The sequence below is a fragment of the Lissotriton helveticus genome, chromosome 3_1, assembly GCF_964261635.1.
Source record: "Lissotriton helveticus chromosome 3_1, aLisHel1.1, whole genome shotgun sequence".
NCBI classification, from domain to species: Eukaryota; Metazoa; Chordata; class Amphibia; order Caudata; family Salamandridae; genus Lissotriton; species Lissotriton helveticus.
In genome coordinates, this window is record NC_136061.1 from 129,709,886 (window position 1) to 129,725,772 (window position 15,887).

The window sequence follows — 15,887 nt, forward strand, 5'->3', positions numbered from 1 at the left end:
GTCCTGAAAACTTACTTGGTATTAAAACATTGAAAGAATTAGGTGCAGTAATCTGTTGTTCTCCGGAAGGAGTGAGATTGTTTTTACGTGATTTTAAAGGACATTATGTGTTAAGAGATTTTGATTCAAGATTATTGAATGTACCACAGCATTTATGGGCGCAAGGTCCAACTGATGTAGGTTGTATGCATATTACCCCATATCGTGTCACTCTGAAGCAAGGAGTTGTATTACCCCGAATCCGTCAATACAAAGTGCCATCTGAGGCTGTAGCAGCCTTATCGAAAATTATTGACGAGCTCATCGCTCAAGGAGTGGTTATAGAAACTGACTCCAATGTATGTAATTCTCCTATCATTCCGATTCTTAAACGTACTGACCCAAATGCACCTCCAGTTTATCGACTAGTGATTGACCTGCGAGAACTTAATAAATGTATCATACCCCAGTACCCAGTGGTTCCAGATATCTCTTACCTATTGACTGCCATTGATTCCGAAGCTACGTTCTTTACTGTTATTGATCTCAAGAACGCTTTCTTTAGTGTACCCATCCATCCAGACAGCCAGTTTCTTTTCGGATTCTGTTTAAATGGAAGAAGCTATAAATTCACACGTGCACCTCAAGGGTTCACAGAAAGTCCTAGTATTTACAGTCAAGCACTTAAACGACAACTAGACAGTATTCACATGCCAACTGACACTGCCCTGCTCCAGTATGTCGATGATCTATTGATCACAGCCCGTACAGAACATGACTGCGAACGAGCATCACTGACAGTCTTGTATTTCCTGGCAGAAATGGGGCACAAGGTGTCCCCTTCGAAACTACAATTCTGTGTCCAGCAAGTGGTATACCTTGGACACTTGCTGTCCAAGAGGGGTAGACAGTTGACACCTGACCGTATCCAGTTAATAGCACATCTTCCACAGCCCAAGACACAGAAGGAGGTACGAGCTTTTATCGGCCTCACTTCTTACTGCAGACAATGGATTCCTCAGTACGCATATCTAGCCAAGCCACTGATACAGTTAACAACACAGGAGGCAGCGACATCGACTGTCCTCCCTTGGACCCAGGAACATACACTTGTTTTCAATGAGTTAAAGAAAGTTTTATGTAATGCACCTGTGTTAGCGACACCAAACTACAGTAAACCTTTTACACTTTTTGTCACTGAACGTGATGGTACAGCATTATCTGTTCTCACACAAGATCAAGCAGGACAACACAAGCCGTGTGCTTATTTTTCTAGCACATTAGATCCAGTGGCCCAGGCTTTGCTTGCGTGCCTCAAATCAGTTGCAGCCACAGCTCTAGCTATCAGACAAAGTGATTCCATAGTGTTAGGACACTCCCTGACAGTACAAGTTCCACACTCCGTGGAAGTTCTTTTAAACCGAACACAGACTCAGCACTTGACAATTGCACGTTTAACAGGATATGAACTGACACTGTTCCAGCCACACATAGAAATCAGACGCTGCAACATATTAAATCCTGCTACACTGTTACCCTCGATTACCTCAAATCCTGCAACACATGACTGTGTGGAAGTTATTAACACCATGACGAAGCCAAGACAAGACTTGACGGACATTGCATTACCTGATCCAGACCTGACACTTTACGTGGATGGTTCATGTATGAGAACAAGTACAGGAGAGTTAGTAGCTGCATATGCAGTAACTACTGAAACTGAAGTTATAGAAACACATCGTATTGACACCCTGTCTGCTCAAGCAGCAGAGCTCATCGCTCTGACACAAGCCTGCATACGAGCCAAGAACCTGAAAGTAAACATATATACAGATTCACGTTATGCATTCGGAGTCGTTCACGACTTTGGAGTCCTCTGGCAAGAAAGAGGTTTCATGACCTCTCATGGAGCCAAGATTCAGCATGGTCCCCTCATTCAAGCTCTATTAGAAGCAATACATTTACCGACAGCTATAGCCATTATGAAGTGCAAAGCACATACGAAAGCCACTGACACCATTTCCCAGGGTAACGATCTGGCAGATCGAACAGCCAAGCTTACAGTTCAGACTCCAGACACTCCAGTTAACACGACAAAGACAGACGTTCCAGTCCAGACGACTTGTATGACAGTTAAGGACCCTACACAAGACGTACTAGACATACAGACACATGCTACCCCAGACGAAATCAAGAAATGGTCTGAACAAGGAGGGGTCCAGACAGATCAGGGATGGTTGACGAAGGGAAAAGCCACATGGTTTCTCCCCGACTCTATGGTTCAAGTCATTATTAATACAGCACATAGTCCAGCACACTTAGGAGAACAAGCATTGGAAATGCAATAGGTCTCGCAGCATTAGAGTTAGTGCTTTTAGAATTGTTTATGGGTTTTTTTGTAAATCTTTAGCATTTTTGTTTCCTGTAGCCAATGCTAAAGAATAAAAAAAAAAAAGCCATAAACATTTCTAAAAGCTCTAACGGTGGGAGACATTTTGGAACACATGTACGTGTAATGCCAATTACTTCCAATTGGGTACAGGCAGACACGCTAATTCGATACTAGGAGTAAGCCCAAGATGATGTGCCCTCACGTGTATGTGATGGACAACACACTTGTAAATAAGTTATTAAATTAAACACCAAACAAGCCTTTACTTTAAGTGTCAGCCCTGTGTCACGGAAACCGCTGGTGAATCAAGATTGGGCTGTGCAACTAATCACAGGATAGTCAGGCGCTACACATTTTGCAGGAACCGTAAATAAGGTGTACAGAATTGATGCCAATTACAAGCCATAAATAAACAGATGGGACATGGGGAAGAGTGGCAAAGGAGTTTGCATATAACAAAACGTGCCCTCCTGCGTCTCCCATCGAAACTTCAGATATTAACTGCTACCAACTACAGTAGAGTTCTCTCAGTAGAGTAGCACACACCCAAAACTGTGCAGATCGATCCAGCTTGACTTCAAGAATCAACTGCCTAAAAAGACTGTAGCACACTGACCTGGACTTAACGATACGTTATTAAGCGACTTTTTATAACTAACACTCTCAAATGCAAAGCAACCCCTAAAAAAGAAAGTCTTGGTCGGAAATAAGCTTGATCACGAAAAGAAAACCTTTTTCTCGGCATAACGGAGCAAACAAACTCAGACACTTGCTGAGGCAGCATAAGGAAAAGTAGCAAAACAAGACGGAGGGAAGAGAGGGGAGGGGGGAGGAGAAATGCGACACGGCGGGAAGGGGCAGGCAGGATGACTCAGGGGAGGGGGCGGAGCGGGCTGGACTTAACGATACGTTATTAAGCGACTTTTTATAACTAACACTCTCAAATGCAAAGCAACCCCTAAAAAAGAAAGTCTTGGTCGGAAATAAGCTTGATCACGAAAAGAAAACCTTTTTCTCGGCATAACGGAGCAAACAAACTCAGACACTTGCTGAGGCAGCATAAGGAAAAGTAGCAAAACAAGACGGAGGGAAGAGAGGGGAGGGGGGAGGAGAAATGCGACACGGCGGGAAGGGGCAGGCAGGATGACTCAGGGGAGGGGGCGGAGCGGGGCAGAGCGGCATGTGGGTGTGAACAAGCCGGGCCTTTGAAGTGAAGCTAAGCTTCACTTCAAAGGTGTCGGAGGAATGCGGGCGGCTGTGCACGCGCTTTTAAGCTCAATGCACATGCGCATTGAGCTTAAAAGTCACGGGCACTGCAAGGAATCGCCACGATTCCTTGCAAGTTAGATAAAGTGTGGATGAGCCCCTATAGTCTCGCTTGCTCGATGCGCATGCGCATCGACAGGCGAGACCTAAAAAGCCATGTTAGACAGTATCCAGAACCTCTGGTTTAACAAGCATTTACGAGCAGCAGCGAAGCAGAAAGTGCGTACCTGCATGATCTGTTGTCAGTTCAATCCAGGTAAAGGTGTCCCCGTGGAACAAGGTGGATTCCATCCTCCTGACCACCCTTTTGAAGTCCTCCAGATGGATTATATCCAGATGGATCGATGTCGAGGTTTCAAGTACGTCCTCGTAGTTGTATGCGCTTTGTCCAGATGGACAGAAGCATATCCAGTCCCAGACTATACTGCCGCGACCACTGCCAAGCAGCTGGTTCGTGAGTTCTTCCCTCGCTATGGTTTACCTCGGGTCGTGTATTCAGATAACGGACAGCCATTCTCGTCCGAACTCATGAAACAAGTATCACTTCTGTTAGGGTACCAGTGGAAATTCCATTGCGTACGACATCCCGAGGCAGCTGGCCTCGTCGAGAGACACAATCAAACTCTGAAAATACGAATAGCAAAGGTCTGTGCAGAGAAAGGTGTAGATTGGATGGTAGCCCTGCCGGTTGCCATCTTCTATATGAGAATGGTCGCTCACTCCCGATCTGGTTTGTCACCTTACGAAGTAGTGTTCGGTCGTCCCCCAAACATGTGGGGTACACCTATGCCTCGTAAAATCACCGATGTTGACAGTAATATGCTGACAGATTACCTAGCTTCCTTGATGTCTGCACTACTCTCTTGTCGTTCACAGGTCGCGGCTGCCTTTCCAGACAACACCCAGGTGAAACCGCACGAGGTCGTTCACGGTGACCTTGTTCTGATCCGCAACTTTGATCGTTCAAGCCCTCTGGAGCCCCGCTGGAAGGAGCCGAAACTTGTTCTGATGACCACAAGGACCGCCGTAAAGCTGGAAGGACGCAAAGGCTGGCTCCACTCCAGTCACATCAAGCGTTTCCATGGACTGCGTCCAAAGACTTTTTTCAAGGATTGCCCCGATACTGACTCTAAACTTCCCCTGTTAGAGAAAACTCCGCAGCAGGAATATAAACTTAAATTGAGGTCTAGTAAGTCAGACAGCGTTTAATTGTTTAAGTCCCTCTCGGGTGAAGCGGTTAGACAGGTTCCTGACATGTATAAGATAGACCCACACAGTGAGAGAGATAGACGAAACTCCAAGAAAACGAAATACTGTAAAAGTCTGCGAAGCAGATGTATCGTTACGTTATTGTTTATGTTATTTCTGAGTCTTACGATCACATGTATAAGTTATATGCTACATGTATTTTTTCCTCCTCTTGATTCACATTCACATTTTTCCTCTAATGATACAGTAGAGCACACATTTAGTGAACTACCCCCTCACGAGTTGTCCTATCGACTTGCAATGCGCAACAATACTTTTATTCGTATGTTACACTATTCACATCAGACCAGCAATGCCACTAATTGCTGGGTATGTGGTCGACTCCCCCCTTACCAGACCGTGAAGGGAGCTCTGCCACTCTTTCCCTATCCGTTTTCACACAATGGTTCGTGTGGAGCATGGTTTACGTTAACGTCATCCTTAGACGATAAGTCCCTTCTGAATAGAACCTGTTTCCCAGACAAGGACGGTCTTTCCCATAGGACAGGGTTAGATCTCGAAAATGAAGTATATGATCTAGGTAACTTTTGCTACAACCTTATGGTTTTGAATGTTCAGTCCGAGACCACTCCAGACTTGCCTTCTATAACAGTTCTACCAGAGAAAGGCGAATTATGTGTTAGAAAGAATGGTTCAGTACACCTAGGACACAGTGATTGTACTAATGTGGTCGAGTATAGTGACAGTGGGAAATCTACTTTCAAAGCCTCACGTCATTCTTATTTTATATGTGGTCAGACCGCATATGTACGTTTGCCCCTAGATTGGGATGGAACATGTTACATTGCCTTCCTACTGCCACCAGTTTTCCTAGCCCCATCTGATTATCACCGAAATACACATCTAGTACACGTCAGACATAGAAGGGAGATTGAGTCCCCAATTGTCGATCAGACTGAAACTGCATTAGAACAGTATACAGATTTCAATAAAGGTTTCTTCTTCTTCATAGGTCCTGTCCAGAATAGTAAATTAATACGCAGGTTAACCAGAACCCTTGAAGCAGTAGTGAATGAGACTACTTCCGCCCTAGGTAACTTAACAGAAGAGCAGTCTGCTATGAGATTTGTTGTTCTTCAGAACCGCCTTGTTCTTGACGTCATACTGGCTGATAGGGGCGGAGCTTGTAGAGTCATCGGATCTAGTTGTTGCGTTTTCATTCCTAATAACGCACCGTCCGTGTATTCAGCAATAACTAGACTTCATAAAATAGCCCATCAGTTACACCAGAATCCAGGTACCTGGACTTGGTCCGGTTGGCTCTGGAGTATAATATCTGCCTGGGGATGGAAAGTACTGTCATTCCTAGGAGTAGTAGTAATGATCATATTCAGTTGTTGTCTCTGTTTACAATGTGGCCCAGCGATTTGCGGCTTGTGCGCTACATCTTGTATTCCACGTCCAAGGTCCCATTCCCAAATGAAAAAAGACGAGCAAATGATGCTGTATGAACAGATAGATGGTATTATGAATATTGATGTTTCCTGATGGAAACGTAGGGAACAAGGAGGGAATGAGGAAAATTGAATTTTGCCCTGTCATGTGTCCCTACGTGTTCCCCATCATATGTTATATGTGCATGATCGCTATGCATATTTTCCCTCCATGGCCGATAATAAAGACACATTTACAGTTGCGTCCAACGTTAGTATGTCAGTTATCCAGTCCTCCCTGAAAGCAACGTGAATTAGGCTTTTAGGCCTATGTTGCCACCGTCTTTACATTGTGCACGTTAAATCATCGAGATGCACCCGTTTCTAGGCCTCACAGGGCCCGGACACCAGATTCAAGCCTCAAGTCTCCTGAACTGCTCCGAGAGATGCAGCCCCGCCCGCATCCCTGACCCTTCACTTACTTCCTGCCAAGCAACGCGGTGCCCGGCTCGGCCTAGCCTGCCTGCCTGCCAAGAATATGTTATGCCTACAGTTATCTGTTCAGCTCCCCGGCTTCACATTCCTAGCTAACGAACCGCATAAACATCCTCATCTATAGTCTAGTCTTCCTGTCTCTATGCAAGTGAATTACTGAATTAATACCCATAGAAGATCCATAGCACACGCAATACATGAAGAAATATATGCATGCACTAGCCTTAGTGACAAGTAGCCTTTGCCCTGATGACTTTTAGATTCAAGCAACATGTACTCTAAACACGAGATATCAGATATGCTATAGGTACAGGTCGTTCTGACATCCTAGACTTCAGTCTCCTCTTCTAGTGCTAGAAGTCAGAGCCCCCAGCTCTCCCCAGTTACACGTCATGACCCGTTTGCGCGCACCAGTAGGTTAAAGGTTCCAGCTGCCCATGAAGCCCCCTCCATGTATCCACCCACTTATGACACTTCTGTGACGTCTACATCACATGTTTCCGTGCACGCCCTGTGCACGCCTTCTTTTCACGCCCATATGTTCTTATCTTCCGTTTGTCACTTGTTACGCCTACTGTATTCAATGCAACTGTATGGTTTTACTATATATATTGTATGCTGTTAATGAAATGTCGAGTTCGAGGTCGAGATTGTCCCTTCCTGAACCTTAGCAGGTGATGGAACCCGATGTCCATTGGCTCGAGCCACTTAATTAAAGCCCGTATGACTCAGATACCACGGATTCTGCCTCTTATTTATTGAGCTATCCTTTTCAGTTAATGCATAGAAAAATAGTACCGGTAATTATTTATTTATTTACCACACCTACATGAGCCCCCTCGCATCCATCGCACGCCAGCACAACCTCAACATCATCTCCTACGCCGACGACACCCAGCTGATCCTCTCCCTCACCAAAGACCCAAACACCGCTAAAACTAACCTACACGAAGGGATGAAAGACGTTGCCGAGTGGATGAAGAACAGCCGCTTAAAACTGAATTCTGACAAGACGGAAGTCCTCATCCTAGGATCCTCCCCTCCGCATGGGACGACTCATGGTGGCCACCGGCCCTGGGCAGTGCACCCAAACCAACGGACCATGCTCGCAACCTGGGATTCATTCTAGACTCCTCCCTCTCGATGACCAGACAAGTCAACGCCGTCTCATCATCATGCTTTAACATCTTACGTATGCTCAGAAAGATCTTCCGCTGGATCCCCACCGAAACAAGAAAGACGGTCACCCAAGCTCTTGTCACAAGCCGACTGGACTACGGAAACACCCTCTACGCCGGAACCACAGCCAAATTACAGAATAAACTCCAACGCATTCAGAACGCCTCCGCCCGACTCATCCTAGACATACCCCGCCACAATCACATATCCGGTCACCTGAGAGACCTTCACTGGCTCCCAGTCAACAAGAGAATAACGTTCCGTCTCCTCACCCACGCACACAAAGCCCTCCACGACCTGGGACCCAAATACCTCAACACGCGCCTGACCTTTTACACCCCACCCGCCAACTACGATCGTCCAATCAAGCCCTCGCCACGATTCCACGCATACGAAGAGCCACCATGGGAGGAAGATCCTTCTCCTACTTAGCGGCCAAAACCTGGAACTCTCTCCCCTCCCACCTCCGCCTTACACAGAACCACCTCTCCTTCAGAAAACAACTCAAAACTTGGCTATTCGATAAGTAACGAACACCCCGCCCCCAAGCGCCTTGAGACCCTCTGGGTGAGTAGTGCGCTATACAAATTTTTTACTTGACTTGACTTGAAACGTTCACAGGTTGCATAGTGAGAAAGTCCAACGCAAATATGTGAGTGAGGAAAAGACCAAAGGAAGAAGTCTAGCCAATTCCAGAGTGGGTGATTGGCTAAGAGTTAAACTTCCAGGCTTGATTTCAAAGGAGAAATATAAGTTTTCTGAGCCTGTGCGCATCAAAACTGTTAACGACAGAGTTGTCCAACTTGAAAATGGCAAGTGGTGGAATAAAGAAGTTATCCATTCAAAGCAAAATGAGGAATTCGGGTGCAATTGTAGGTTAAGACCTATGTTTGTCTTCTAAGGAGGAGAAGAGGTTATTGAGATCTGAAAGGGAAAGAAGACTACCTGTTTGGCATAAGGATTATCTCTAAGTGTTGGTTTTATTGTTCTTTTCAATTGGGTTATGATCATTTTTGTGTTTTCTGGTATTTTGTTATAAAGGTTTAATGTAACTTACAGATGTTGGCTAAATAGGGTTACGTGTGTATGTAAACCACTTTTATTATGTTATTAGAGGAAGATGTGCTGGGTTCTCTTCTAGAACTCAGGGGAGGTGCTGGTGCCACCTTGACGTGTCGTCATGGTTGAACCTGGAATGTGAGGAAAGTGTTTGCTTCCGGCTGTAGCCTGTCGTGTCAGATCGGTGTATTTCAAGAAGAATAAAAACCTACAAACCTCCCCTGAAACCTCTTGGAATTTTTACTTGGGTCCTGGAATCGAATGTTGGAGCCCACTTTGGTATTTTGTGGTCATTATCATGGACATGATGAGGCAGAGACTTCAATGTTCTGAGTGTGGACTCCCCTATAAATTGGCACAGATTTTTCCTCTGCATCATCCTCCTTAGTCTTGGTGAAAAATGTTTCAAGTGGGTCGATCTATATATATACCATCTAAGAAAAAAATGGAGCTTCATTCACAATGAAGGGTGGTCTCATCACAGAGGTTTTCCCACAGAAATAAACATGCACTATTGTATGTGCACTCGGGCCACCGTTTTGCAGATGCATTATGTGCCATCCCACTAGCATGAGCAGCCTACTATCCAATAACCATTTGTAGCCAGGTGTGATCTCTCATACGACTGATGAATCATAGAACAACCAGGGTTCCTCACTGTACTGTTATCTGTCTCTGCAAGCTCCAGACACCATTATTAACCAAACAGTATGTGTAGGAAAGTGCCCCTTTTTGCAGGGTTACCCCCCCCACTTTTTGCCTGACACTTGATGCACTTAGACTTGATGTGCCCCAGGCCTCTGTTAATCAGGTTGCCAGGGCCTGTGTTCTTTCCCAAAACTGTACCTTTGTACCGACAATTGGCCCATCTCTGGCCGCAGGTAAGCCCCTTGTAAAAGATACCATGGGTACCAAGGGCACTGTGACCGGGGAAGGCCCCTAAGGGCTGCAGCACCTATTGTGCCACCCTTATGGACTCTGCACCTCGACACACACACACTGCCTTTGCAGGCTACATGTTTTGGTGCAGATAAAAGTGAATTCGACATGGCACACATCCCTGTGCACTATACCTACAACCCATTGCCTGTGGCCTAGGTAAGTCACTGCTCCAGCAGGGTGCAATAGACTACAGGTGAGGGCACAGTTGCCTGATCACTGTATCCCTACAGCGTCTAAGTCCTTTCTTAGACATTGTAAGTGCAGTAAAGCCATAAGGAGTATATGGTCGGGTGTTGGTCACTATGAACTCCACAGCTCCATAATGGCTTTACAGAAACCTGGGTAGTTTGGTAGCAAACTGCTCAGCACATTAAACCCACACAGTTGTCAGTGTGGGATTTAATATAAAATGCAATCGGAGGGCATCTTAGAGATGCCGCCTGAAAATGACCTGCCCTGGTGTGGTTCCTAAATGGCTACCTGCCATTTGCCACCACCAGACAGGTTTCTGGACCGCTGGGTAGAGGGCCTCCTCTCTCTGGGTCTAGAAACAAAACCTATACTGGGCAGAGGTGTCATGTCTCCTCGCCCATGATGGGTTGGTCCACAAAGGCGTAAGCTTCAAAAACCTGCCGCCTTTGTTAGCTGACCCTGTCTTTTGCTGTCCCCAGCAACTGGCTCACACTAGTTCTGACCCCCACTTTGGGTAGGAGAATCAGCAGGGAAACCAAGTTAGGGAGAGAGGTGTGCCCACCTTGCCAACCCCACCCCTCAGGTGGGAGAGGCGAGGTGACACACACATCTCAGTCCCCTTCATCTTGATGAGGGGACCCAGCCAATCAGAGAGAGGCTCATGCCTCCCCTCCCACTGGAGAAAGGCATAATAGGGGGTGTACTAATCTCAAGGAAGGGTCCTATTGGTCCCAACCTGCACACCCCAATGATGACCCTAAATTTAGTATTTAGGAGCAACCCTGAACCTTACCTCCTCAGATCAGAAAAGAAGAAGGACCGATGAGCCGTGCTGAAGAAGAGGACACCACCTGCCTTGGTCCCAGCTCTACAGGCCTGCCCCAACTTCGACCGGCTAACTGCGAGACCCCAGCGTGTCCAGCAGCCATATAGCACCCAGAGGACCTGAGCTGCCTACACCAAAATTACTCTGTCTCCCATTAGCACCGGATTTGCCCAGCTAAAGACTCTAACACAGAACCTGGATCCAGACGGCTCCACTGTTCTTTACCCGACGCCCACGGCCCGAGTGGCCCAACACCACGTGGAGGTCTCCCTAGCGATCCTAACCTGGGATCTGGTGATCTCTGACCTACCTCGAGCTTCAGTCCGACGCCTGCAGCTCAACCCGAGGGGTCTCCCCAACCGCGACCGGAGCTGCTAAGAAGATCTGACGCCTAAAGATACCCTTACACCCGACACCCCACGAACTTGGGTGACCCAACCGATGGTGTTCAGGCATCACCCAAGAACCCAACCTACCTCTCCTGCTGGTGGTTGCCCTCAAGAAACCTCCTTGTCGGAGCCTGCAGCTTTTCTTCCAAACCGGAGATCTCCATTGACAACCACAGGACTCCCTATGTCCCCTTGGGACTCGGCATTCGGCCGCCTCCGTGCCACTGGTGGTGCAGCTTTATTGCTAACATTGGCTAACATTGGGCTCCTGCACTCTGCACCCAGCCGCCCCAATGCCGCTAGTGGTGCGCACTGAGGGCCTTCTTCAACCTTGGTTCTAACTCAAAAAACTATTCTTGCAGGTCGTTTACTTACCTGCAAACCGATATTATTCTTTCCTCCCATAGGAACCCATGTTATGAATTTCCTCCGAAAATTCTCCAAGTGTCAACCTGTTTTTGTATGGAATAAAAGTAAATGTGCTCAAAACGTTAATTTGTCTTACTTACCTTGGTATTATGGGATCTATGGTGTGATCTCTAGGCATATCCCCGAGTAGTCGATGTAACGAAAAAGTAACACAAAAGGAATCAAAAGAAATCTCAATGTATTTTTAACTGTTTTGAAAGTAAATGCAAACCTGTAACAATTCTAGTTCCATTCACAATTGCATCCATGGGTATTGCATTTGAAAGTATATTTTATCTACCTATGCTAAGTACTACTTAGTTCTAGAAATAATACCCAAGTATACATTTTTATACTAACCTAATTGGTCTTGAATCGGTCTCAGAATTTTTGACATCAGCCTTGAGTGAGTGAATACAATAAATGCGTAACACACCGTCCTGATAAGCCTAGCTGCTCGACCACACTACCACAAATAGAGCTGTTAGAGATTATCTCATTTAGCCTCTGCTATACCTCTGGGAATCCACTGGACTCTGTGCACACTATGCCTTACGTTGGTTTAGTTTAAACAGAGCCAGCTTCCAACAGTGTGCAAGGAGGGAACCTGGGTTTTCTCTTACATTTCCCACTGCCTTGCTGGAAGTCCTGAAAATGCCACTTGTCCACTTACATTACTACCCAGGGGGAATAATACCAGTGTATTGTTATTATTCCATTTTTACCCCAGGATTTTTAGACCCTAATCTACATGAACCTATTAATGCCTCTGTGATCTGGATTTTTGAAATCTGGTCAATAGTTGTAGAAGAAATGCAGTAATAATTGCAGAGCTAGCTAGTTAAAGATAGATCTGTTGTTGCAATTGACTTGGGAAGAAAGTTTATGATTCATTCATTTGCATATATATTGTATTAACATGGTAGAGATGATCGCCAGAAAGCAGCGAGCTCTAGATAGAGATCACCACAAAGGATTTAACGCCTTAATCTCGAGGGAGTACTGCTATTCATGTGTGTTTACTTGTTTTTCAGGTGAATGAGAGGTTTGCAAGAGAAGCCATCATGATGCTTCAAAGCGAAGTCTGATGGTAAAGAGATCACCTGTAAGGTATTTGTGTGTATAGACAGAGAAGAGAGAGGGTTCTGCAATGAGGTCTTTGAACTATTCTTTTTTAGCGTTTTTCTTTTATTCTGAGAGTGTAGGCTGTGGTCAAATGTTGAATGTGGTTTAGAAAGATAGTCCTATTGAAATGTATAATGTTGTTTGTCTTTGTTTACTTGAGTTCATAAGTTTTAAATAAACCTTTCCTTTTCACTTAGGAACATGTATGCCTGTTTTGTCTTTTTGGTGTCACAGTGGTGCAGGAAGGCATAAGTCAGTTTTTCTTCCTTGTCAGATACTTGTTATGTACACTCCTTGTATAATTTAATTTGAAACACTTCAAACAGCAAACTGTATACTGCTTCGTCTTGAGAGCTGTGATGTCCCACACATTTGGACTTTAGTTCTGTGTGGAATGTGGCAAAGTCTCATTAATGTTTAGGTGTTTAAAAATATATACAAGCATTTTACAGAAACGTGCTGCTTCCCTGTGTGATACCTGTCCGTCATCGTCAGTGCAGGAATAATGATGCCACCTATGTATGCTTTAATAACAATCAGATATATGTTAATTATTTACCACTTTTCTTTGCAATTTGCTACATTTCTGGGTCTAGATCTTACTTTGATGCCGGGGCTGCAGAAATATAGTCACTCGTTTATTCCTCTTTGAGGAATTTTCAGTTTTTTGCCTGGCTTGACTTTAAGGAAACTTTTTTATGAAGCTGTTTACCATTTTCACAGGGCTTGTTCAGCTGCCCGTTCTTTCTAACGCCTGCAGAGCATGAAACTGAATTGGACACTCCCTCCTGGTTTATTAACTTTTCTCATTAAATCGTCTATTTCCGATTTTTCCAAGGGGCTTAAATGTCCTCTAGTGGTCGACCACATATAAAATTAAAAGACTGAAAAGATAAATATATGCTAGCTTTGTGTACGGTAAAGGACATGATGTATAGACCTGCCTGGCACTTTAAGTAAGCTATTGCCGGAGCAAAACAATAGTTGCCTACAGTGCTTTCAACAAGATTATAATGAGTGACCCAACTGCTACAGCTGAGGGTGGCGTGTCACGTTGCCGAGTATGGAGAATTATCACTGCACTGTACCGGGCTCAGCACAGTGGAACATCATGATATTCAGAAAAAAGTTCAAGACAACTCTCTTCTCCAAGCTGTTCTATGATATTCCCCCTTCCATTTCCCTCTGTAAGTAAGTAGTCTAGTGGTGCACGATGTGCTATACTACTTTCTAGGTAATATTAAAACATTTACCATCATGCCCTGGTGTGTATCAGCCTACAACTGTATTTTTTCTCTTTTAATTATGTATAATCTCAGACCAATATCGCACGTCACATGAACAAAATAAGTATGGAGCGCTCTTACTAAACAGCGCTGATGCCCCATTCAGTCAATTTTGTGTATGCAAGCAGAACATGCGTGGTGTCTTAATCACCCTAAATCGTCGATTTTACGCCATGACGTCCTCTCAAAGCTTTTTTCCAAAAGCTAACTTTTGAATGTTGTCGGCAAACTTCTCTGATCACCTAATATGAAGTTTTTGCGACAGAAAACAAACCTATTATTTGCTTCTTAACTTGCAGTAGGAGAGATTTTCCGAGGGTGACCCTGAAAAGTTGGGGAATAACAACTCTGCCCAGTAAAGCAAGGAACGGCTCTCCTATTTTGGAGCTGGCAGGTTTGAGGGACGTATAGATTAGAAAAATGAAACCTATTAAAAAAATATTTGGAGAAAAAAATCACTGGCCCAAGCTCAGGTCCTCCTCACATTGATGAGTGATAACGTTATCAGAATTTGATCTTTATTTTTGGTATCAAGTGTAAAGTTGGAATGAGTTCTTAAGAGACGTTGCCACACCGGATATTATTTTTGCATTTATTTAAAATATACACTTTGGTCGAGTGACTTCTACCATAGTGCTGCTACATACAGCTTAAATTAAATATTAGTTACAAAAACAATCGTTTTTTTTAAGTGCTGTGAATTAAGCGCTTTTTTTACGCAAGTGTAGTCCCGTGTCTTGAAACCCTGCTTACTGTGGGTAAAGCACAACCAAAATATTTCTAATTTCGCAGATATACAAGTACTTATTTTTATGGAGTTTTAATGTATTTCGTGTTTTCTGTTTCATAGACACCAGCCCAGCGACGTGCGTCATTATTGAATGCACTGCGTGATAAACATTTTGTCGTGCTTTTATTTTAGTATTTGTTTAGCTTGAATCAGTACTCACGCGCGCTGCTTAACTCTGGGCTGGTAAACAGCCTCTATTTATGCATATTATTTTTTCGCTACTATCCGTTGCGGCCGGGCCTCTGCTGCTCGGGCTTCTGGTCCCGGCGTCCGGCGCGCTCGGAGCCCGTGTGAACCTTTGCCTGAGCCGCTCTGTGCCGGGCTGAGGGAGCTGCGCCACAGCGCGGCGCGCGGATCCCTGTCTGGAATGGAGGGCGCGTGGACCACAGTTTGAGAGCAGGAGGAGGCGGCGGCAGCGTCAACAGCGGCTGTCTAGGCCTGGGCGCCGCGGCCCACAGCCAAGGCCGCCTTCCCTTGCGCTCCATTCCGCTCTCGGGGCGGGAATTCCTGCTCCGCGTCTTGCTGGCTTCCCTCCGCCCTCCCTCCCTGCCCCGCCTGCTCCCTCCCTTCCCGCTGAACTCCAGCCCCTCTCTATCAGCCGCTCACTCCGTCTCAATATGTCTCAAGATGGCGGCCAATGTGGGATCGATGTTTCAATATTGGAAGCGCTTTGATTTACAGCAGCTGCAGGTCAGCATATCTTCCTCTCTCCTTGCCTTCTTGTCGCCCGGGCCCGGGGGCTCCCGCCGGCCCGCTGCGGGGCTCGGTGGCCCTCCGGAAGACCAGTGCTGGGCTCGGGGCCTCCTCTCATTGATAACGTTTTATCAGAAATTGATCCTCTTTGTTCAATTCATCGATCAGCCAAGATGGCGCCGGGGCTGCGGGCGCTGCGCTCCCCGGGCCCGGCGCCGCTCTAG

At 45.6% G+C, this 15,887-nt stretch overlaps 1 protein-coding gene across 4 annotated transcripts in view; it reads left to right on the forward strand.

Moving 5' to 3' along the window:
• Positions 1–15,335: 15,335 nt before the first annotated feature.
• The window catches only part of CUX1 (cut like homeobox 1), a 1,380,044-nt gene continuing 1,379,492 nt past the window's right edge, over positions 15,336–15,887 (forward strand). The window contains exon 1 of one of the 4 annotated variants that reach the window (XM_078679377.1): positions 15,336–15,660. In XM_078679377.1, the coding sequence (XP_078535503.1) occupies positions 15,598–15,660 (63 nt within the window). In that variant the 5' untranslated portion in view covers positions 15,336–15,597. The remainder of the gene's footprint in view (positions 15,661–15,887) is intronic. The other 3 variants (XM_078679375.1, XM_078679376.1, XM_078679378.1) reach the window with 3 other exon arrangements.